At 42.2% G+C, this 26,179-nt stretch overlaps 1 protein-coding gene across 1 annotated transcript; it reads right to left on the reverse strand.

The window, feature by feature from the left end:
• Nucleotides 1–20,158: 20,158 nt before the first annotated feature.
• On the reverse strand, nt 20,159–21,755 carry LOC135507515 (uncharacterized). Its single transcript, XM_064927025.1, has 2 exons — nt 20,894–21,755; nt 20,159–20,793 (listed from the first exon to the last, which is right to left on the reverse strand). Exons 1-2 carry the CDS (start codon nt 21,753–21,755, stop codon nt 20,159–20,161), a joined length of 1,497 nt encoding a protein of 498 aa, XP_064783097.1.
• Between the last annotated feature and the right edge of the window lie 4,424 nt (nt 21,756–26,179).

Below are 26,179 nucleotides of genomic sequence, written 5' to 3' on the forward strand. Positions count from 1 at the left end.
CGTCAGGACTAAAATAAATCAACACAAACAATGACATAAAAGCTTTAACAGATATGGATTGAGGTCATTATGGCAGGAGTGTAGTGGCAGGCACTACTGTATAATAACAATATAGTGTGTGGGTTTATGTATGATGTTGTGTTCAACATTTTCTATAGGCCCATTGTGAGGTGACTGTATACAGTAAGTCTGTTTACATCAAACCAAACTTTATTTGTCACATGCGCCGAATACAAAAGTGTAGATCTTACCCTGAAATGCTTACTTACAAGCCCTTAACCAACAGTGCAGTTCATCCAGCTGGATGGTCTTGTGTGAGGATGATTTTGGTAAAAAAAAAATGTTGAGTCATTTAGCAGACGCTAAAGCAACTTACAGTAGTGAGTGCATATATCGTTGTACTTCTACATACTCGTCCCCCATTGGAATGAAACCCACAACCCTGGCATTGCAAGCACCATGCTCTACCAACTGAGCCACACTGGTGCTGTAGGCTAAAGATGAATGTCTTCCAAAGCCTCTTTCTCATATTACTGTTGACTGGGAAACAATGATTTCTGCACCAGTGATGTTGTCAGTAGACTATAGGCACGTTTCACAGGCATAGACAAAGCATATTCATGGTTTAAAGAAAACCTCTAAAGAATGTTGACATACAAACAACTCATTAGAACAGGTTAGAATGTCTCAGACTCATTAGAACAGGTTAGAATGTCTCACTCATTAGAACAGGTTAGAATGTCTCAGACTCATTAGAACAGGTTAGAATGTCTCACTCATTAGAACAGGTTAGCATGTCTCAGACTCATTAGAACAGGTTAGAATGTCTCACTCATTAGAACAGGTTAGAATGTCTCACTCATTAGAACAGGTTAGAATGTCTCAGACTCATTAGAACAGGTTAGAATGTCTCAGACTCATTAGAACAGGTTAGAATGTCTCAGACTCATTAGAACAGGTTAGAATGTCTCAGACTCATTAGAACAGGTTAGAATGTCTCAGACTCATTAGAACAGGTTAGAATGTCTCACTCATTAGAACAGGTTAGCATGTCTCAGACTCATTAGAACAGGTTAGAATGTCTCACTCATTAGAACAGGTTAGAATGTCTCAGACTCATTAGAACAGGTTAGAATGTCTCAGACTCATTAGAACAGGTTAGAATGTCTCACTCATTAGAACAGGTTAGAATGTCTCAGACTCATTAGAACAGGTTAGAATGTCTCAGACTCATTAGAACAGGTTAGAATGTCTCAGACTCATTAGAACAGGTTAGAATGTCTCAGACTCATTAGAACAGGTTAGAATGTCTCAGACTCATTAGAACAGGTTAGAATGTCTCAGACTCATTAGAAGGTTAGAATGTCAGGTTAGCATGTCTCAGACTCATTAGAACAGGTTAGAATGTCTCAGACTCATTAGAACAGGTTAGCATGTCTCAGACTCATTAGAACAGGTTAGAATGTCTCAGACTCATTAGACCAGGTTAGAATGTCTCAGACTCATTAGAACAGGTTAGAATGTCTCACTCATTAGAACAGGTTAGAATGTCTCAGACTCATTAGAACAGGTTAGAATGTCTCAGACTCATTAGAACAGGTTAGAATGTCTCAGACTCATTAGAACAGGTTAGAATGTCTCAGACTCATTAGAACAGGTTAGAATGTCTCAGACTCATTAGAACAGGTTAGAATGTCTCAGACTCATTAGAACAGGTTAGAATGTCTCAGACTCATTAGAACAGGTTAGAATGTCTCAGACTCATTAGAACAGGTTAGAATGTCTCAGACTCATTAGAACAGGTTAGAATGTCTCAGACTCATTAGAACAGGTTAGAATGTCTCACTCATTAGAACAGGTTAGCATGTCTCAGACTCATTAGAACAGGTTAGAATGTCTCACTCATTAGAACAGGTTAGAATGTCTCAGACTCATTAGAACAGGTTAGAATGTCTCAGACTCATTAGAACAGGTTAGAATGTCTCACTCATTAGAACAGGTTAGAATGTCTCAGACTCATTAGAACAGGTTAGAATGTCTCAGACTCATTAGAACAGGTTAGAATGTCTCAGACTCATTAGAACAGGTTAGAATGTCTCAGACTCATTAGAACAGGTTAGAATGTCTCAGACTCATTAGAACAGGTTAGAATGTCTCAGACTCATTAGAACAGGTTAGAATGTCTCAGACTCATTAGAACAGGTTAGAATGTCTCAGACTCATTAGAACAGGTTAGCATGTCTCAGACTCATTAGAACAGGTTAGAATGTCTCAGACTCATTAGACCAGGTTAGAATGTCTCAGACTCATTAGAACAGGTTAGAATGTCTCACTCATTAGAACAGGTTAGAATGTCTCAGACTCATTAGAACAGGTTAGAATGTCTCAGACTCATTAGAACAGGTTAGAATGTCTCAGACTCATTAGAACAGGTTAGAATGTCTCAGACTCATTAGAACAGGTTAGAATGTCTCAGACTCATTAGAACAGGTTAGAATGTCTCAGACTCATTAGAACAGGTTAGCATGTCTCAGACTCATTAGAACAGGTTAGAATGTCTCAGACTCATTAGAACAGGTTAGCATGTCTCACTCATTAGAACAGGTTAGAATGTCTCAGACTCATTAGAACAGGTTAGCATGTCTCAGACTCATTAGAACAGGTTAGAATGTCTCAGACTCATTAGGACAGGTTAGAATGTCTCAGACTCATTAGAACAGGTTAAAATGTCTCAGACTCATTAGAACAGGTTAGAATGTCTCAGACTCATTAGAACAGGTTAGAATGTCTCAGACTCATTAGAACAGGTTAAAATGTCTCACTCATTAGAACAGGTTAGAATGTCTCACTCATTAGAACAGGTTAGAATGTCTCACTCATTAGAACAGGTTAGAATGTCTCACTCATTAGAACAGGTTAGAATGTCTCAGACTCATTAGAACAGGTTAGAATGTCTCAGACTCATTAGAACAGGTTAGAATGTCTCACTCATTAGAACAGGTTAGAATGTCTCAGACTCATTAGAACAGGTTAGAATGTCTCAGACTCATTAGAACAGGTTAGAATGTCTCAGACTCATTAGAACAGGTTAGAATGTCTCACTCATTAGAACAGGTTAGAATGTCTCACTCATTAGAACAGGTTAGAATGTCTCAGACTCATTAGAACAGGTTAGAATGTCTCAGACTCATTAGAACAGGTTAGAATGTCTCAGACTCATTAGAACAGGTTAGCATGTCTCAGACTCATTAGAACAGGTTAGAATGTCTCAGACTCATTAGAACAGGTTAGAATGTCTCAGACTCATTAGAACAGGTTAGAATGTCTCAGACTCATTAGAACAGGTTAGAATGTCTCAGACTCATTAGAACAGGTTAAAATGTCTCAGACTCATTAGAACAGGTTAGAATGTCTCAGACTCATTAGAACAGGTTAAAATGTCTCACTCATTAGAACAGGTTAGAATGTCTCACTCATTAGAACAGGTTAGAATGTCTCAGACTCATTAGAACAGGTTAGAATGTCTCAGACTCATTAGAACAGGTTAGAATGTCTCAGACTCATTAGAACAGGTTAGAATGTCTCAGACTCATTAGAACAGGTTAGAATGTCTCAGACTCATTAGAACGGGTTAGAATGTCTCAGACTCATTAGAACAGGTTAGCATGTCTCAGACTCATTAGAACAGGTTAGAATGTCTCACTCATTAGAACAGGTTAGAATGTCTCAGACTCATTAGAACAGGTTAGCATGTCTCAGACTCATTAGAACAGGTTAGAATGTCTCAGACTCATTAGGACAGGTTAGAATGTCTCAGACTCATTAGAACAGGTTAAAATGTCTCAGACTCATTAGAACAGGTTAGAATGTCTCAGACTCATTAGAACAGGTTAAAATGTCTCACTCATTAGAACAGGTTAGAATGTCTCACTCATTAGAACAGGTTAGAATGTCTCACTCATTAGAACAGGTTAGAATGTCTCAGACTCATTAGAACAGGTTAGAATGTCTCAGACTCATTAGAACAGGTTAGAATGTCTCACTCATTAGAACAGGTTAGAATGTCTCAGACTCATTAGAACAGGTTAGAATGTCTCAGACTCATTAGAACAGGTTAGAATGTCTCAGACTCATTAGAACAGGTTAGAATGTCTCAGACTCATTAGAACAGGTTAGAATGTCTCACTCATTAGAACAGGTTAGAATGTCTCAGACTCATTAGAACAGGTTAGAATGTCTCAGACTCATTAGAACAGGTTAGAATGTCTCAGACTCATTAGAACAGGTTAGAATGTCTCAGACTCATTAGAACAGGTTAGAATGTCTCAGACTCATTAGAACAGGTTAGAATGTCTCAGACTCATTAGAACAGGTTAGAATGTCTCAGAACAGGTTAGAATGTCTCAGACTCATTAGAACAGGTTAGAATGTCTCAGACTCATTAGAACAGGTTAGAATGTCTCAGACTCATTAGAACAGGTTAGCATGTCTCAGACTCATTAGAACAGGTTAAAATGTCTCAGACTCATTAGAACAGGTTAGAATGTCTCAGACTCATTAGAACAGGTTAAAATGTCTCACTCATTAGAACAGGTTAGAATGTCTCACTCATTAGAACAGGTTAGAATGTCTCAGACTCATTAGAACAGGTTAGAATGTCTCAGACTCATTAGAACAGGTTAGAATGTCTCAGACTCATTAGAACAGGTTAGAATGTATCAAACTCATTAGAACAGGTTAGAATGTCTCAGACTCATTAGAACAGGTTAGAATGTTTCAGACTCATTAGAACAGGTTAGAATGTCTCAGACTCATTAGAACAGGTTAGAATGTCTCAGACTCACTAGAACAGGTTAGAATGTCTCACTCATTAGAACAGGTTAGAATGTCTCACTCATTAGAACAGGTTAGAATGTCTCAGACTCATTAGAACAGGTTAGAATGTCTCAGACTCATTAGAACAGGTTAAAATGTCTCACTCATTAGAACAGGTTAGCATGTCTCAGACTCATTAGAACAGGTTAGCATGTCTCAGACTCATTAGAACAGGTTAGAATGTCTCAGACTCATTAGAACAGGTTAGAATGTCTCACTCATTAGAACAGGTTAGCATGTCTCAGACTCATTAGAACAGGTTAGAATGTCTCACTCATTAGAACAGGTTAGAATGTCTCAGACTCATTAGAACAGGTTAGAATGTCTCAGACTCATTAGAACAGGTTAGAATGTCTCACTCATTAGAACAGGTTAGAATGTCTCACTCATTAGAACAGGTTAGAATGTCTCAGACTCATTAGAACAGGTTAGAATGTCTCACTAATTAGAACAGGTTAGCATGTCTCAGACTCATTAGAACAGGTTAGCATGTCTCAGACTCATTAGAACAGGTTAGAATGTCTCACTCATTAGAACAGGTTAGAATGTCTCAGACTCATTAGAACAGGTTAGAATGTCTCACTCATTAGAACAGGTTAGAATGTCTCAGACTCATTAGAACAGGTTAAAATGTCTCAGACTCATTAGAACAGGTTAGAATGTCTCAGACTCATTAGAACAGGTTAAAATGTCTCAGACTCATTAGAACAGGTTAGAATGTCTCAGACTCATTAGAACAGGTTAAAATGTCTCAGACTCATTAGAACAGCTTAGAATGTCTCAGACTCATTAGAACAGGTTAAAATGTCTCACTCATTAGAACAGGTTAGAATGTCTCAGACTCATTAGAACAGGTTAGAATGTCTCAGACTCATTAGAACAGGTTAGCATGTCTCAGACTCATTAGAACAGGTTAGAATGTCTCAGACTCATTAGAACAGGTTAGCATGTCTCAGACTCATTAGAACAGGTTAGAATGTCTCAGACTCATTAGAACAGGTTAGAATGTCTCAGACTCATTAGAACAGGTTAGCATGTCTCAGACTCATTAGAACAGGTTAGAATGTCTCAGACTCATTAGAACAGGTTAGAATGTCTCACTCATTAGAACAGGTTAGAATGTCTCAGACTCATTAGAACAGGTTAGAAGGTCTCAGACTCATTAGAACAGGTTAGCATGTCTCAGACTCATTAGAACAGGTTATAATGTCTCACTCATTAGAACAGGTTAGAATGTCTCAGACTCATTAGAACAGGTTAGAATGTCTCACTAATTAGAACAGGTTAGCATGTCTAAGACTCATTAGAACAGGTTAGCATGTCTCAGACTCATTAGAACAGGTTAGAATGTCTCACTCATTAGAAGAGGTTAGAATGTCTCAGACTCATTAGAACAGGTTGGAATGTCTCACTCATTAGAACAGGTTAGAATGTCTCAGACTCATTAGAACAGGTTAAAATGTCTCAGACTCATTGGAACAGGTTAGAATGTCTCAGACTCATTAGAACAGGTTAAAATGTCTCAGACTCATTAGAACAGGTTAGAATGTCTCAGACTCATTAGAACAGGTTAAAATGTCTCAGACTCATTAGAACAGGTTAGAATGTCTCAGACTCATTAGAACAGGTTAAAATGTCTCACTCATTAGAACAGGTTAGAATGTCACACTCATTAGAACAGGTTAGAATGTCTCAGACTCATTAGAACAGGTTAGAATGTCTCAGACTCATTAGAACAGGTTAGAATGTATCAGACTCATTAGAACAGGTTAGAATGTCTCAGACTCATTAGAACAGGTTAGAATGTCTCAGACTCATTAGAACAGGTTAGAATGTCTCAGACTCATTAGAACAGGTTAGAATGTCTCAGACTCACTAGAACAGGTTAGAATGTCTCACTCATTAGAACAGGTTAGAATGTCTCAGACTCATTAGAACAGGTTAGAATGTATCAGACTCATTAGAACAGGTTAGAATGTCTCAGACTCATTAGAACAGGTTAGAATGTCTCAGACTCATTAGAACAGGTTAGAATGTCTCAGACTCATTAGAACAGGTTAGAATGTCTCACTCATTAGAACAGGTTAGAATGTCTCAGACTCATTAGAACAGGTTAGAATGTCTCAGACTCATTAGAACAGGTTAGAATGTCTCACTCATTAGAACAGGTTAGAATGTCTCAGACTCATTAGAACAGGTTAGAATGTCTCACTCATTAGAACAGGTTAGCATGTCTCAGACTCATTAGAACAGGTTAGAATGTCGCACTCATTAGAACAGGTTAGCATGTCTCAGACTCATTAGAACAGGTTAGCATGTCTCAGACTCATTAGAACAGGTTAGAATGTCTCACTCATTAGAACAGGTTAGAATGTCTCAGACTCATTAGAACAGGTTAGAATGTCTCACTCATTAGAACAGGTTAGCATGTCTCAGACTCATTAGAACAGGTTAGAATGTCTCAGACTCATTAGAACAGGTTAGAATGTCTCAGACTCATTAGAACAGGTTAGCATGTCTCAGACTCATTAGAACAGGTTAGAATGTCTCAGACTCATTAGAACAGGTTAGCATGTCTCAGACTCATTAGAACAGGTTAGCATGTCTCAGACTCATTAGAACAGGTTAGAATGTCTCACTCATTAGAACAGGTTAGTTAAAATGTCTCAGACTCATTAGAACAGGTTAGCATGTCTCAGACTCATTAGAACAGGTTAGAATGTCTCAGACTCATTAGAACAGGTTAGAATGTCTCACTCATTAGAACAGGTTAGCGTGTCTCAGACTCATTAGAACAGGTTAGCATGTCTCAGACTCATTAGAACAGGTTAGAATGTCTCACTCATTAGAACAGGTTAGCGTGTCTCAGACTCATTAGAACAGGTTAGCATGTCTCAGACTCATTAGAACAGGTTAGAATGTCTCAGACTCATTAGAACAGGTTAGCATGTCTCAGACTCATTAGAACAGGTTAGAATGTCTCACTCATTAGAACAGGTTAGAATGTCTCACTCATTAGAACAGGTTAGAATGTCTCAGACTCATTAGAACAGGTTAGCATGTCTCAGACTCATTAGAACAGGTTAGCATGTCTCAGACTCATTAGAACAGGTTAGAATGTCTCAGACTCATTAGAACAGGTTAGAATGTCTCACTCATTAGAACAGGTTAGCATGTCTCACTCATTAGAACAGGTTAGAATGTCTCAGACTCATTAGAACAGGTTAGAATGTCTCACTCATTAGAACAGGTTAGCGTGTTTCAGACTCATTAGAACAGGTTAGAATGTCTCACTCATTAGAACAGGTTAGAATGTCTCAGACTCATTAGAACAGGTTAGCATGTCTCACTCATTAGAACAGGTTAGAATGTCTCAGACTCATTAGAACAGGTTAGAATGTCTCAGACTCATTAGAACAGGTTAGCATGTCTCAGACTCATTAGAACAGGTTAGAATGTCTCAGACTCATTAGAACAGGTTAGAATGTCTCAGACTCATTAGAACAGGTTAGCATGTCTCAGACTCATTAGAACAGGTTAGCATGTCTCCGACTGTTACTGTACTTAACTTTGAGGTTGTGATATTCTCAGATTATACTTTTATTTCACAACATTCCATTTCACACATCCTACCTTCATACAACTGAGATACAGTGTATGATAATCAACTAACTTTTCACACCTTTCCATGTTACCTGGGACACAAAATGAGCAAACAGCAGAGTGTGGTTTGAATGTACTGCAGGTGAATGAAAAAAATATGTAAAAAGCTGACAAAGTTAATAGGAGAACCAAAAGGAGAGTGCAACCTGGCAGTCAGTCAAGTCCTGCACCTGCACTTTTCCCTAACAAGCTCTCCTGTGATTATCTGGCTCCGACTCCCTCTGCCATTTCCATTCTCCTCCGTGTGTTGTGGCTCGGGGCGTTGTCATTGTTTTTGTCATCGTTGTGGTGACCTCCGTGTGTGTTCATTGTGTGCGTGGGGGGGAGGGGGTGATGACAATGAGGAGGACCTGCTTGAGAGCAGTCATGCCAGGTTCTACCGATGACACGGTGTGGAGCTACAGCCACCTGGTCTGCCTGAAGGGCAAACGGAAGACCTCCCTCTCCATCTCACTTTCACTCTTTTCGCTAGGAGAAAACAGATGCTGTTCAGCCGCTCACACACAGCTATCCCTCCATACCGTCCTAACATATCCCATCAACCCCTCTGCTGTGGATAGTGGCAGATAGACCAGCGGTTGGGCGTGTTGGGCCAGTATCTGAAAGGTCACTGGTTTGAATCCCTGATCCAGCAAGGTGGAAAAATCTACCATTCTGCCATTGAGCTAGGCAGTTAAACAACTGGGCCATGGACATTGATTAAGGCAGCCCCCTGCACCTCTGATTCAGAGGGGTTATGTTACATGAGACACATTTCGGTTGAAAACATTCAGTTGTGCAACTGATTAGGAATCCACTTCTCTTAAAGTAAAAAAAAGTGTGTGAAAAGTCATTGCATTAACTAATATATGGAGGACTATTCCGCTACATTTAATTATTTTTGTGATTGAAGTTGAAAAGCCATGAGCTAGTGACTGGATGGTAGTCATAACTGAGGCAGGTGTGGTTTGGCTGTATCTGTATCATCATCCACATTATCAAATACTCTGGTCATTCAACCAGCTACGCTTAGGGACAAATCTAAGATCAGCCTACCTTGCCATTGATTAAATGCAATTGTGTTCATTGTCCATAGCTTATGCCTGCCTATACCATAACCCAACTGCCACCATGGGGCAATCAGTTCATAATGTTGACATCAGCAAACTGTGCCAGGGGCCATCAAAGATGAGCATTCGCCCACTGAAGTCGCTTACAACGCGCACTGCAGTCAGGTCAACACCCTGGTGAGGACGACAAGCACAGCTTCTCTGAGATGGTTTCTAACAGTTTGTGCAGAAATTATTTGTGTAAACCCACAGTTTTATCAGCTGTTCAGGTGGCTGGTCTTAGACAATCCTGCAGGTGAAGAAGCCAGATGTGGGGGTCCTGGGCTGGCCTGGATACACATGGTCTGCGATTGTGAGGCCGGTTGGACGTACTGCCAAATTCTTTAAAACAATGTTAAAGGAGGCTTATGGTAGAGAAATTAACATTCAATTATCTGGCAACAGCTCTGGTGGACCTTCCTGTAGTTAGCATGCCAATTTCATGCTCCCTCAAAACTTGAGACATCTGTAGCATTGTAATGTGTGACAAAACTGCACATTTTAGAGTGGCCTTTTATTGTCTCCAGCACAAGGTGCAGTTGTGTAATTATCATGCTGTTCAATCAGCTTCTTGATATGCCACACCTGTCAGGTGTGCTTTGGGTCATTGTCCTGTTGTAGGAGGAAATTGGCTCCAATTAAGTGCTGTCCACATGGTATGGCATGGTGTTGCAAAATGGAGTGACAGCCTTCCTACTTCAAGATCCCTTTCACCCAATAGAAATCTCCCACTTTACCACCACAAAAGCACCCCAGACCATCACATTGCCTCCACCATGCTTGACCGATGGTGTCAAGCACTCCTCCAGCATCTTTTCATTTTTTCTGCGTCTCATGAATGTTCTTCTTTATGATCCAAACACCTCAAACTTAGATTTGTCTGTCCGTAACACTTTTTTTCCAATCTTACTCTGTCCAGTGTCTGTTCTTTTGCCAATCGGAGTCGCCTCTGCTGACATTAAGACTGGTGTTTTACAGGTACTATTTAATGAAGCTGCCAGTTGATGACTTGTGAGGCGTCAGTTTCTCAAACACTCTAATGTACTTGTCCTCTTGCTCAGTTGTGCACTCGGGAGTCCCACTACGCTTTCTATTCCATTTAGAGCAAGTTTGCGATGTTCTATGAAGGGAGTAGTACACAGCGTTGTACGAGATCTTCAGTTTCTTGACAATTTCTTGCAAGGAAAATCTTTCATTTCTCAGAACAAGAACAGACTGACAAGTCTATAAAGATATTTGTTTCTGGACATTTTTAGCATGTACTCAAACCCACAAATGCTGATTCTCCAGATACTCAATTAGTCTAAAGAAGGACAGTTTTATTGCTTCTTTACATCAGAAAAATCAGCTAACATAATTGCAAAATGGTTTTCTAAAGATAAATTAGCCTTTTAAAATTATAAACTTGGATTAGCTAATACAACTTGCCATTGGAACACAGGAGTGATGGTTGCTGATAATGGGCCTCTGTACGCGTATGTAGATATTTCATAAAAATACAAATAAAATCTGCCGTTTCCAGCTACAATAGTCATTTACAACATTAACAATGTCTACACTGTATTTCTGATCAATTTGATGTTATTTTAATGGACCATTTTAATGGACCAAAAATGTGTTTTTCTTACAAAACAAGGACATTTCTAGGTGACCCTAAATACCAAGTCCATAAATTAGTATTTGGTAGCATTGGATTTAAATTTGTTTGACTTCAAACGTTTCAGGTAGCCTTCCACAGGCTTCCCACAATAAGTTGGGTGAATTTTGGCCGATTCCTCCTTACAGAGCTGGTGTAATGGAGTCAGGTTTGTAGGCTTCCTTGCTGGCACACACGTTTTCAGGATTGAGGTCAGGGCCTTGTGATGGCCACTCCAATACCTTGACCTTGTTGTTCGTAAGCCACTTTGCCACAATTTTGGAGGTATGCTTGGGGTCATTGTCCAATTGGAAGACTCATTTGTGACCAAGCTTCAACTGAAGTCTTGAGATATTGCTTCAATATATCCACATAATTTTCCCATCAATTTTGTGAGGTGCACCAGTCCCTCCTGCAGCAAAGCAGCCCCAAAACATGTTACTGCCACCCCCAGTGCTACACGGTTGGGATGGTGTTCTTCGGCTTGCAAGCTCCCCCTTTTTCCTCCAATCATAACAATGGTCATCATGGCCAAACAGTTCTATTTTTGTTTCGTCAGATCAGAGGACATTTCTCCAAAAAGTACAATCTTTGTCCCCATGTGCAGTTGCAAATCGTAGTCTGGCTTTTTTATGGCGGTTTTGGAGCAGTGGCTTCTTCCTTGCTGAGCGGCCTTTCAGGTTATGTCGATATAGGTTATGTCAACTCGGTTTACTGTAGATATAGATACTTTTGTATCGGTTTCCTCCAGCATATTCACAAGGTCCTTTGCTGTTGTTCTGGGATAGATTTGCACTTTTTGCACCAAAATAAGTTAATCTCTAGGAGACAGAACGCGTCTCCTTCCTGAGCGTTATGACGGCTGCGTGGTCCCATGGTGTTTATACTTGCGTACTATTGTTTGTACATTTGAATGTGGTACCTTCAGGTGTTTGGAAATTGCTCCCAAGAATGAACCAGACTTGTGGAGGTGTACAATTTTTTTTCTGAGGTCTTGGCTGAATTCTTCTGATTTTCCCATGATGAGTTTGAAGGTAGGCCTTGAAATACTTCCACAGGTGCACCTCCAATTGACTCAAATGATTTCAATTTGCCTATCTAAAGCCATGACATCATTTTCTGGAATTTTCCAAGCTGTTTAAAGGCACAGTCAACTTAGTGTATGTAAACTTTTGACCCACTGGCATTGTGATACAGTGAATAAGTAAAATGATCTGTCTGTAAACAATTGTTGGAAAAATGACTTGTGTCATTAACAAAGTAGATGTCCTAACCACCTTGCCAAAACTATAGTTTAACAAGAAATGTGTGACTTTTAATGACTCCAACCTAAGTGTATATAAACTTAAGACTTCAACTGTACAGTATATACATATACAGTGTACCAGTCAAAAGTTTGGACACACCTACTGATTCAAGGATTTTTATGTTTTACATTGTAGAATATTAGTGAAGACATCAAAACTATGAAATAACATAGTTATTATTGAATCATGTTGTAACCAAGAAAGTGTTAAACAAATCTAGATATTTTAGATTCTTCAAAGTAGCTACCCTTTGCCTTGATGACCGCTCTTGACATTCTCTCAACTAGCTTAATGAGGTAATCACCTGCAATGCATTTCAATTAACAGGTGAGCCTTGCTAAATGTACAATGGTGGAATTTATTTCCTTCTTAATAGGCTTGAGCCAATCAGTTGTGTCGTGACAAGGTAAAGGTGGTATACAGAAGATAGCCCTATTTGGTAAAATACCAAGTCCATATTATGGCATGAACAGCTCAATAAGCAAAGAGAAGTGCAGAAAATGTCAAGAACATTGAAAGTTTCTTCAATTGCAGTCGCAAAAACCATCAAGCGCTATGATGGAACTGGATCTAATTAGGACTGCAACAGGAAAGGAAGACCCAGAGTTCTCTGCTGCAGAGGATAAGTTCATTAGAGTTACCAGCCTCAGAAATCCCAGCCCAAATAAATACTTCAGAGTTCAAGTAACAGACACATCTCAAATCAACTGAGGAAACTGCAAGAATCAGCCCTTCATGGTTAATTGCTTCAAAGAAACCACTACTAAAGGACACCAATGAGAAGAAGAGACTTGCTTGGGACAAGAAACACGAGCAATGGACATTAGACTGGTGGAAATCTGCTGATTCCAAATTTGAGATTTTTGTTTCCAACCGCCGTGTCTTTGAGACGCAGAGTAGATGAACGGATGATCTCCGCATGTGTGGTTCCCACCTTGAAGCATGGAGGAGGTGGTGTGATGGTGTAGGGGTGCTTTGCTGGTGACACTGTCAGTGATTTATTTAGAATTCAAGGTACACTTAACCAGAATGGCTACCACAGCATTCTGCAACGATACGCCATCCCATCTGGTTTGCACCTCCAGGCTGTGTAAGGGCAATTTGACCAAGAAGGAGACCTGGCCTCCACAAATCACCCGACTTCAACCCAATTGAAATGGTTTGAGATGAGTTGCACCGCAGAGTGAAGGAAAATCAGCCAACAAGTGCTCAGCATATGTGAGAACTCCTTCAAGACTGTTGGAAAAGTATTCCTCTGGCTGAGAGAGTGCCTAGAGAGTGCAAAGCCATCAACAAGGCAAAGGGTGGCTGCTTTGAAGATTCTAAAGTACGAAATATATTTTGATTTGTTTAACACTTTTTTGGTTACTACACAATTCCATTTGTGTTATTTCATAGTTTGTCTTCACTATCATTCTATAATGTTGAAAATAGTAAAAATAAATAAAGGAAAACCCTTTAATGAGTACACACACAAACCTCCCACGGGCCGGATTGAATCGGCTCTGATTCTGGCTCAGTTTGCCCACTCCTGGTCTCGAGGCAACTTCCTCCAACTCCAGCATGTAGTCAAACATTTAGACTCAAGTCAAACAACAGCTTGCCTTCTACTTTTAACTCCCATCTCTTTTCCTCTAAAACACATGACCTTCCTAGTCAACTCCTCAACTCTCGCCCATATATGCACATGGAGGTTGAGCGCTGAGAGAAAAGTTGGTGTTCCATATTCACGTCGCCTGACATATTGAATAATGGAAAGTTGCTCGTGGAGTGCTTCTGGGCAGAGCCAGTGACATACGGGCATAGACACACACACACACACACAACTTGGTCAGCACAGATGCGTTCTGGGAAAACAAGCAGCTGCAGGAGGAAGAATGGACCATAAGGTTGGATTGCTTGCCAAATTTCATCATCTATTATAGATTGCCTAAGAAGCACAGTCCTCTGCGACCGGGGGCATGTTTCTGAATCACATGCAATCACAAATGTGCATACTTCACGCAGACAACCAGCCTCTTTTTGAACAAAACATTTCATTTTTAATTGTATTGTATTTTATTTTGTATTGTGTTGTTTTATAAAGGAATATGCTGGCAAGTAATGTATACCCTAATGTAATTACAAGTAATTAGAGAGTATAAAATTGGGAATTAAATGACTACCATTATAATCATAATGGATCATGAATAACATATCAATCGGAGTGCATCATATTTACAAAATAACAACCGTTATCAAACCATGAATTCATAATACAAATTCCTTTAAACAATGTCCATTTCAACACTCTCAGAGCCTAATATCAGGAGAAAGTTATAAATGTCTGTGGATGGCCCTTGTATTGGCCATAAGGTAATGGTGCCTCCCTCTGTGGGAGGCACCATTACCACTCATCATTCAAATGCATTGTAAATTACAGGGCCCGGGTAATAAAACCAGATTTGTACATCACCAGGACTGGAGACTGTCTGTCTTGTAAATTTAATTAAACAGCAGGTGCAAAATCAGGTCATATGGCTTTGATGTGTCCCATGTGAGAATGACAAGCAGACAAAGATTCTAATATGGGAAGCATTTACATATTTTTGCATGTGCACGCGTGTACGAGGGGAGCTGCCGTCACCGTGTAGAGTATTCCAGTTCGCCCAAATTAAGAGAGATTCAAATTAGCTGTCACCTTCAATTTGAATAGCTCGTCGCCAAAATAAACGGTTAAGCTCTTCAAAAGCAATCCCTGCTCGTCAAATGCAGAGTAAACACACATATTACCAACAGCTTGTCGAGACGGGAAGATTTGCACTAATCAGGTCTTATAGCAAATAAAATAAAATGTTATTGGTCGAATACACATATTTAGCAGGTGTAGCGAAATGCTTGCGGAGCCATGAACAGGACGACCATGTCAATCAGCGCCATCTTGTCAAGTCTGTGCACGACAACACAGAAAACCTACCTAAAGAAAACACTCATCAACCAGTGCCTACAATACAGTATAATCACATTTGATTTTCCAACCTACTAGTCAGCTCTTAATATAGACTTGATCCAGAGTGATGCGCATCCTCTTATGGACGAGTGTGACCTGTGACACCGTTCTCTCGCCGTCTCCGTGGCAGAAGACAGACATCGATTGAAGTTGACCAGCGAAATGTCAGCTGCCTGACCTGATGGCAACACCTTCGCTTGTTGTTGGGAAGAAGTGGTTGATAATTACCACCTAGAATGTAGTCATCTGTCCCGCTCTTTCATGACCTGTTAAACTCGCTTTTCAAAAAGTTTACTGGTGACAGAGGGCACGTGACGGAAAAGGGTGTGCACTCAAGCCAGAGCGAGGGAGCTCATAGAACCTGCTGTACTCTAGATACAGCAAACGGCTCTAAGAAACTTGAAGTTATTATGGGAAAACAAGGAAAGCAGAAGAGGGAAGAAAAGATGTCAGAAAATATTAAATATGAATTTGAAGTAATATGCTTACGGGAATAAGAACCTAATTCTGTTGAACAGAACAAGTAACCCAGCCAACAACCTCGTGTCACCATGAGTTAATCATCGGTTGCTTTCAATTTCTCCCACACATTGCCAATAGTTTGACCTCTACTCTCATTCCAGAGAAAGTCAGTGATTTTGCAACTTACATAAAAACGACTATCAGCATTGTCAATTACATCTGGGTTTTCCCCCTAGTCTTCAGAGACACCTGTGTTTTCACAGTAAGGAATCTGCTATCAACAACATGCTTGTCCGATGTCTATTTATCTGTCTGTTTGACAGAGTCTTTGTGGAAATCCTCACTTGTCAGAACTATTTCTCTCATGTTTCACTGAGTTTTTAATGAGACACACCAGGCAAAATCCACAAGCAACGCGAGAGCAGAAGGGGGGGGACAGGTGGATAGCTGGGAGCTTCGGTATAACTGAACATCATGTGGTATACATCTCATTTGACTACTGCCACATCCAATCACACTAATCAAACACGCATCAAAGAGAAGAAGTTATCGAGCGATGACTGAATGACGCAATGTAAAGACTGGTGCAGTGTGAAATCTGCCAAGACTATCACTGGTGGTTTCAAAACAACGCACAGTGTCCACCCACTGTGCCAAGACACACGTTGGTGATGAAATTTCACTTCCTTATATTATCAAATACATTTTACCAAGACAAATATGATTATTCATGTCTGAATCATTCAGTGGGGTCTCTAACATATCATTAGCATTATATCCAAAAAGTTGGATTTCGTCATCTAATACATACCATAATAAGCACCAAGATCTGTTGACATCGTGGTACAGGTTTCTCATAACTTCTAAAGATGTTACATTTTGTGGTCATCGTCTTCCAAGTAGTTAACAGGACGCAAAAAGCAAATTAGAATGAATTAAATGTAAAAGACTTGGATAATAAAAAGCTTGAAATGCTCAGCGTTCATTTTAGAGATTCAATGATTTCTTACAAACAAGCATAAAAGAACAGTAATTTCCAATTAATATGAAAAGTGTGTACTAAAATATGAAAATACATAATGTCTCAAAATCGATATCCATCTTAGCTCTATATTGTTTTATGTCCTGCGGGTTCGAGAAGAAAGATGACAAGTTCAATAGGGAAGTGAGCCCGTCAGGTAGCCAATAGCCTTAAGTATTCCACAGAATCCAGCCTAGCTGACAATGCAATTTTCCACTTTTTTTAACCACTTTTTTTCTCTGGCCTCCATTGATTTAGTCACCCGAATTCTGGCCATCCCACAAGGGTAAAGACTCCAATAACTTGAATGGATTATGATAGACACGAGGTTTGGACCGTTGGAATTCTTAGAGGATTATCTACAGAATTAACATACTATTTAAAACACTGCTCGAAAGATACATTTTTGATTGGAACTTGTGTGAACTCAGATTTTTTTTCCAGTGCCTGAATATCACGACTCAGGATAAGAACCATATGCAGACAGTTCGAAACACAGATATTTATTGACAAAACAGGGGACAGACAAAAGACAGGTCAAGGGCAGGCAGAGGTCAGTAATCCAGGGCAGAGTCAGTAAGGCTCGGGGTTACAGAGGTCAGTAATCCAGGCAGGCAGGCTCGGGGGGCAGGCAGAGGTAGGGCAGGCAGAGGTCAGTAATCCAGGGCGGAGTCAGTAAGGTACAGAACGGCAGGCAGGCTCGGGGTTAGGGCAGGCAGAGGTCAGTAATCCAGGGCAGAGTCAATAAGGTACAGAACAGCAGGCAGGCTCGGGGTTAGGGCAGGCAGAGGTCCTTAAGGTACAGAACAGCAGGCAGGCTTGGGGTTAGGGCAGGCAGAGGTCCTTAAGGTACAGAACAGCAGGCAGGCTTGGGGTTAGGGCAGGCAGAGGTCCATAATCCAGGGTAGAGTCAGTAATGTACAGAACGGCAGAAAAAAACCAGACGGTATGCTTGACGAGACAAGATGAACTGGCAACAGACAAACAGAAAACACAGGTATAAATGCACATGGGATAATGGGGAAAATGGGCGAACCCTGGAGGGGGTGGAGACAAGCACAAGCCAAGTGAAACAGATCAGGGTGTGACACTAAGGCTATGTAGCAGTTTGATAATGTAGAATGTGTTTGTTTTTTAAAACTCTTGAGATCAAGGCCACATAGATCCATAACCAGGTGTGGTGTTTAGTGGTGTTTCGGGAAGGTGGGAGCTAGATACAGTATATCTAACATGCTTTTTTGTGACTATGAACATTAAGGTGTAATTGAGCTTTGCAATGTAACTCGACCCCTTTAAAGAAAAATACACAAATGCTGAGAACTAAAGCTAAACCAGTCAATATCCCTCTACTGTAGTTACATCATATGCCTTATCACACATGCAGTAGTTACAACATCTGCCTTATCCCACATGCCTTCTCTTGTCCTACATTCTTGTCCTACATATAATCAATCTTCCCTTGAAACGATCTAAGCCATAAGATATGAGTGTTTGCTGATTGACTCTCCGATACACATTTCAAACATGTTTGTGCATCTGCAGTCGCCTGCATTCACTACCAACAAATTCCTCGAGCCTGCTCAGGTCTGAGGGTGTCAGAACAGATACAGAGAAACAGCTATTTTTTCACCTGCATCAGAGAACAACATCTCCACAGAGGCCAGCAGCAGCAGATATGTCATAGCGAGAGAGACAGAGCAGTTGAGAAGGTGAATGACTGCAGGCGGTCCTCAGAGGGAGAGGTGGAGGGTGGAGCCCCATGGGTTGGAACAACCCCATGAAGAGTAGACATATCAGCACTATTGAGTTGTTACACAACATCTACTGTAGGTCATGAATGCACTACCTCTGGTATTTTAACATGAACTGGAAAGGCTAGATGCTCGGTATGAGGTTGATATGAGGTGATTTTGGTGCAACACAAAAGCAAGTTTACAATTTAGTCATTTAGCAGAAGCTCTTATCCATAGTGACTTACAGGAGCAATTAGTCTTAAGTGCCTTGCTCAAGGGGACATTGAGAGAGCCTTGTTGGCTCGTGGATTCCAACCAGTAACTTTTCAGTTAATGGCCCAACACTCACCACTACCTTCCCCCCGATCAATCCAATCAGTACTTGGACTGGTAACTGGAAGTTTATGGTAGTAAAACATACATTCGTGTTTCTCTGTCAGAATATTCAATTGAATTACTAGTTAATAACAGTCTTGTAGCACAGGAGCATTTATCTTAATTTATACATAAATCCCAGAATTGAATGAATGGTGTGACGTGCCGAATATCTTGTCAAGGCCGCAAGAAGACGTTTGTAAAACCTCAAATAAGTGCATCCTTTGTCAGTCGGAGGCCAAAGAGCCTTTTTTTCTTCTGCTAATGTCACACAACGCGGGAGGACCAAGGCCACGTCAAACCACAGGAAGTTAATAGGTGTCATTGGTGGTGTGGACAAAGAGCAGCACTGTAGCATGCTGGGAGAAAACTGATGTCAACTGATCACAACATGTCAACTAATCACTTAGTGATGCACAATGGCCTCTGGTCACAGCTTGAGTCACATCACCGTTCTCATTATTAACCTTTCACCTTTAGGTGGAATCCCCAATGGCAACATGTGTTTGCTCCATTCATCTATGTGTGGGAAACAAACAGCCCCTGTCAACGCATCAAAGCGGCCTGTATGCCTCCAGTGTGTTGGCTGTGGATACCGAGCAATATATGGGTATATGGTTCAGGAACGTTGAAGCGTTGCGAAATGTTTCTCAGTATGCTGTCAAAGATAGCTCTTGCCACGCAGAATGAGAAATCATTATCAGCTCTATACGTTGCTTGTCAATATGAAACGCTGAATGTTAGACGCTCCTAAATAAGCCAGTTTGCTATGAGTCGTTCACCTGAAGCACAGGTTAGGTTAGCTCAGGTTAGGCACAGGTTAGGTTAGCTCAGGTTAGGCACAGGTTAGGTTAGCTCAGGTTAGGCACAGGTTAGGTTAGCTCAGGTTAGGCACAGGTTAGGTTAGCTCTGTATTCCGATTCTCAGCCACATAATGTGTGTTACTGTGGAACAGCGTTCTGGGAGGCGGGGTGGTGGTCGGCATGTTGTCTGTGTCCTGGGAGGTTGACTAGGGGTGGGGTGGTGGTCGGCATGTTGTCTGTGTCCTGGGAGGTTGACTGGGGGGGGTGGTGGTCGGGTCTGTGGTGGGCGGCATGTTGTCTGTGTCCTGGGAGGTTGACTGGGGGCGGGGTGGTGGGCGGCATGTTGTCTGTGTCCTGGGAGGTTGACTAGGGGCGGGGTGGTGGTCGGCATGTTGTCTGTGTCCTGGGAGGTTGACTGGGGGCGGGGTGGTGGGCGGCATGTTGTCTGTGTCCTGGGAGGTTGACTGGGGGCGGGGTGGTGGGCGGCATGTTGTCTGTGTCCTGGGAGGTTGACTAGGGGCGGGGTGGTGGGCGGCATGTTGTCTGTGTCCTGGGAGGTTGGCTGGGGGCGGGGTGGTGGGCGGCATGTTGTCTGTGTCCTGGGAGGTTGGCTGGGGGCGGGGTGGTGGGAGGTTGGCGGCATGTTGTCTGTGTCCTGGGAGGTTGGCTGGGGTCCTGGGAGGTTGGCTGGGGTGGTGGGCGGCATGTTGTCTGTGTCCTGGGAGGTTGGCTGGGGGCGGGGTGGTGGGCGGCATGTTGTCTGTGTCCTGGGAGGTTGGCTGGGGGGCGGGGTGGTGGGCGGGGTGGTGGTCGGCATGTTGTCTGTGTCCTGGGAGGTTGGCTGGGGGGCGGGGTGGTGGTCGGCATGTTGTCTGTGTCCTGGGAGGTTGACTGGGGGCGGGGTGGTGGTCGGCATGTTGTCTGTGTCCTGGGAGGTTGACTAGGGGGGGTGGTGGTCGGGGTGGTGGGCGGCATGTTGTCTGTGTCCTGGGAGGTTGACTGGGGGTGGGGTGGTGGGCGGCATGTTGTCTGTGTCCTGGGAGGTTGGCTAGGGGCGGGGTGGTGGTCGGCATGTTGTCTGTGTCCTGGGAGGTTGGCTAGGGGCGGGGTGGTGGTCGGCATGTTGTCTGTGTCCTGGGAGGGCTGTTGTCTGGGGGCGGGGTGGTGGGCGGCATGTTGTCCTGGGAGGTTGGCTGGGGGCGGGGTGGTGGGCGGCATGTTGTCTGTGTCCTGGGAGGTTGGCTGGGGGCGGGGTGGTGGTCGGCATGTTGTCTGTGTCCTGGGAGGTTGGCTGGGGGCGGGGTGGTGGGCGGCATGTTGTCTGTGTCCTGTCCTGGGGTCGGCAGGTTGGTCTGGGGGTGGGGGGTGGTGGTGGGCGGCATGTTGTCTGTGTCCTGGGAGGTTGACTGGGGGCGGGGTGGTGGTCGGCATGTTGTCTGTGTCCTGGGAGGTTGGCTGGGGGGGGGGTGGTCGGCATGTTGTCTGTGTCCTGGGAGGTTGGCTATGGTGGTGTTGTCTGTGTCCTGGGAGGTTGACTAGGGGCGGGGTGGTGGTCGGCATGTTGTCTGTGTCCTGGGAGGTTGGCTGGGGGTGGGGTGGTGGGCGGCATGTTGTCTGTGTCCTGGGAGGTTGGCTGGGGGCGGGGTGGTGGTCGGCATGTTGTCTGTGTCCTGGGAGGTTGACTAGGGGCGGTGGTGGTCGGCATGTTGTCTGTGTCCTGCGAGGTTGGCTGGGGGTGGGGTGGTGGGCGGCATGTTGTCTGTGTCCTGGGAGGTTGGCTGGGGGCGGGGTGGTGGTCGGCATGTTGTCTGTGTCCTGGGAGGTTGACTAGGGGCGGTGGTGGTCGGCATGTTGTCTGTGTCTTGCGAGGTTGGCTGGGGGTGGGGTGGTGGGCGGCATGTTGTCTGTGTCCTGGGAGGTTGGCTGGGGGCGGGGTGGTGGGCGGCATGTTGTCTGTGTCCTGGGAGGTTGACTAGGGGCGGGGTGGTGGTCGGCATGTTGTCTGTGTCCTGGGAGGTTGGCTGGGGGCGGGGTGGTGGGCGGCATGTTGTCTGTGTCCTGGGAGGTTGGCTGGGGGTGGGGTGGTGGGCGGCATGTTGTCTGTGTCCTGGGAGGTTGGCTGGGGGCGGGGTGGTGGTCGGCATGTTGTCTGTGTTGTAGATGATGGAACTCTAGTTCCCTCTCTTGGCAAACGGATCTATAGCATTCACCTTGGAAGGCTACATGTCCCTTGAATTAAAGCCCAAAAATATCCGAGAAAGACAGAAAAACATAAAAAGTATTTACTGATTTAGATAACATCAGCTGCGTTTAGACAGGCAGCCCAATTCTGATATTTTTTTCCACTGATTGGTCGTTTGACCGATCACATCAGATCTTTTCACATCAGATATTTTTCAGTAAAAAAGATCAGAATTTATCTGCCTGTGTAAACGCAGCCATCCTAACATTTACCTATAGACCAGTGAGGTTAAGAAAATAACTGAGATTAATAGAACATTGAATCCTGTTAGATAAAAAAAGCAAAATTCAACACCATCAATTTGTCCAGATGATGGCATTATACTGTTGAACAACAAAAAGTGTTAGTAATATCCTATTGATATTATATGCATTTCTTACAGCTCACTGCTCTGAATCTAATGTGTTATAGGAGGTGGTAAAAATAACAGATACATGTTAAATTAAACAAATTAGCGAGTTTAAGTGATAATGCTAATTGTAAAAGTTGGATACCGTAAGACTTTTCATTGCAGAGTTCTGCACCCCTGTAAGTAAAGGGACTTTTAATTGCCAGAGTGCTGCACTCCTTAAATCTTTCAAAGTGAAAGTGGGAATGACAAAAATAACCACTTGCTACTTGTTAATCATACTAATTCATTTCAATACACATTATGGACAATTAAGAAAAACTAAGAACGAGAAATGGATCATCAGCAACACCTTGAAAGTGAGAACTTTCCGTATTAGGTAATTGATTTAACCATGTGGTGTGAATGTGAGGGGGTGTAAAATGATGAACTACTTGCATTGCAAAAGTTAAGTTGTGCTTTCTCACCCCCTTGAATCCTGAAGGCACTGAAACAGAAACTGTACATGAAGTTAAGGCCTGAGTAAGTAATCAACTAATAAACTGTCATCTGTGTTATTCTGACAGACTTTAGTTGAGGGAGAAAGACATTTTAATACAGTGTATTACTTACCCATTACATTTCATGTAAATCATTCATTGGCATATTCAAATCAGTCATCACTGACAAACACATTGCCTGAACATGGGTTGACAATGAACTGCCATTCAATGTGACATTCTTATCTCAAGTTCTAACATAACTCAGTGCCACTGATGACCAAAAAGGAGCTCTTTGCTTGCATTATTTTCCAATCAAAGCTTTGCTCATAGGGTTCAAATCTCTGAGATGGGCTCACTCCAATACCAGCTGGGCAGCACCTGGGGCCTGTTTTACAATATCAAATCACTTTCAAGACATTTTAAGGGCTACCCCTTCAAGTCACAACTTGGAGAAGATGAGAAATTCCAACATCATACCATCACCATTCCAGTCCAGTCCCTACACAGCCAGGTCTACAGCTGCCTCCCAGTCCCAGCTCCTAGAGATCTGTTACATACCACGGAAGAGGACCTCTGAGAGAACAGGCAGGTTCCGAAGAGCACCATATCTAAGGTAATATACACTGAGTGTACCAAACATTAAAGGACACTTAATATTGAGTTTAACCTGCCTCCTCCCATTCATCTACACTTATTGAAGTGGATTTAACAAGTGACATCAATAAGGGATCATAGCTTTCACCTGGATTCACCTGGTCAGTCTATGTCATGGAAAGAGCAGGTGTCCTTAATGTTTTGTTTACTCAGTGTAACATCTATCAGGGATATGAAGAGGTTTGAGTCAAGTACATATGTGTATACACAAATATTTAAAAAACTAATTAAGACCTTAGGAACCTACCTGCCTGTAAATTAGCACATTCCAATTACTATGCAGGTTCACTCTAGAAACAGTACAGCATTTTATTAGTGGAACATTTCACAGAAAGACACAAGGACAAAGAAGTCACCTCTCTTTACACCAAAGATTAAGTACAGGAGAGAGCAGAGGAAGGCCTTGGCAGAGCAGTGGGTAAACCCAGCCCTGCGGCCCGCACCTGTGATGTTAGGACTCTGTGTACCATACAGTACAGGTGTGAGGGCCTGGCTCTGGCTTCCTCTCCTCACTTCATTCGCTCCAGATAACCCATCAGCCTCAGCACCCGGAATCCTGTCGCCATGGAGCCCACAGATGGTGCTTCCTGCAACCGGACCCTACGATTGGCGGAGACCTTCCAAACAGAGAACAGCTGCTGGGGGATGATATATCACTGGGTTGTTATTTGGCGTTAGCGCTTTCATTTCAGGCTCGTCTGCTTGACACTCCCAGACCCACATCTGGCAGGAAATGGAAGCACAATGAGAGGGGGAGAGAGAGAACGAGAGAGTGATTAACAAAGAGCTGAAGAGCAGGTGTTGGTTTGACAGGGCTACAATGTGTGAAGAGAAGTAAAGATTGATGCAGAAGGCTTTTCAATAGCTTTAGTGAGCATATACAGTGCCTTGCAAAAGTATTCATCCCCTTGGTGTTTTTCCTATTTTGTTGCACTACAACCTGTAATTGAAATATTTTTTATTTATTTAATGGACATAAAAAAAAAGTCAAAATTGGTGAAGTGAAATGAAAAAAATTACTTGTTTAAAAAAAAAATGTATTCACCCCTTTGCAATGAAGCCCCTAAATAAGATCTGGTGTATACAATTACCTTCAGAAGTCACATAATTAATTAAAAAAAGTCCACCTGTGTGCAATTTAAGTGTCACATGATCCCAGAATATATATATATACACACACACACACACATTTATAAATATAGATATATACACACACATATATATAGGGTAGCCTAGTGGTTAGTGTTGGACTAGTAACTGAAAGGTTGCAAGTTCAAATCCCCGAGCTGACAAGGTACAAATCTGTCGTTCTGCCATTGAACAGGCAGTTAACCCACTGTTCCTAGGCCGTCATTGAAAATAAGAATTTATTGACTTTTTTACTGACTTGCCTAGTTAAATAAAGTTCATATATATATATATATATATATATATTTGCTGATTCGGTGTGCGAGTTTATTAATAACCTCTTGCGATGAGCAATCCCGTATCCAGGAGCGTAATTATAGCCTCAAGCTCATTACCATAACGCAGCAATAACTATTCATGAAAATCGCAAATGAAATGAAATAAATATATTGGCTCACATGCTTAGCCTTTTGTTAACAACGCTGTCATCTCAGATTTTCAAAATATGCTTTTCAACCATAGCTACACAAGCATTTGTGTAAGAGTATTGATAGCTAGCATAGCATTAAGCCTAGCATTCAGCAGGCAACATTTTCACAAAAACAAGAAAAGCATTCAAATAAAATCATTTACCTTTAAAGAACTTTGGATGTTTTCAATGAGGAGACTCTCAGATAGCAAATGTTCAGTTTTTCCAAAAATATTATTTGTGTAGGAGAAATCGCTCCGTTTTGTTCATCACGTTTGGCTAAGAAAAAACCCTGAAAATTCAGTCATTACAACGCCAAACTTTTTTCCAAATTAACTCCATAATATTGACAGAAACATGGCAAACGTTGTTTAGAGTCAATCCTCAAGGTGTTTTTCACATATCTATTCGATGATAAATCATTCGTGGTAGTTGCCTTTCTCCTCTGAACCAAATGGAAACGTGCATGCAGCTGGAGATCACGCAATAATTTTGACGGAGGACACCAGGCGGACACCTGGTAAATGTAATCTCTTATGGTCAATCTTCCAATGATATGCCAACAAATACGTCACAATGCTGCAGACACCTTGGGGAAACGACAGAAAGTGTAGGCTCATTCCTTGCGCAATCACAGCCATATAAGGAGACATTGGAACACAGTGCCTCCAAAATCTGGGGCATTTCCTGTTTGAAATTTCATCTTGGTTTCGCCTGCAGCATCAGTTCTGTGGCACTCACAGATAATATCTTTGCAGTTTTGGAAACGTCAGAGTGTTTTCTTTCCAAAGCTGTCAATTATATGCATAGTCGAGTATCTTTTCGTGACAAAATATCTTGTTTAAAACGGGAACGTTTTTCATCCAAAAATGAAATACTGCCCCCAGAGTTTCAAGAGGTGCA

Source organism: Oncorhynchus masou, chromosome 21, assembly GCF_036934945.1.
Source record: "Oncorhynchus masou masou isolate Uvic2021 chromosome 21, UVic_Omas_1.1, whole genome shotgun sequence".
Classification (NCBI taxonomy): Eukaryota; Metazoa; Chordata; class Actinopteri; order Salmoniformes; family Salmonidae; genus Oncorhynchus; species Oncorhynchus masou.

What these genes read in the sequence shown, in the direction of transcription:
- LOC135507515 (XM_064927025.1), bottom strand. Translation starts at nt 21,755, where the DNA reads ATGCCGACCACCACCCCGCCCCCAGCCAACCTCCCAGGACACAGACAA. An exon ending in CCCGACCACCACCCCCCCTA is followed by an intron (nt 20,794 to 20,893) that starts GTCAACCTCCCA and finishes CCCGCCCCCCAG; the next exon opens with CCAACCTCCCAGGACACAGA.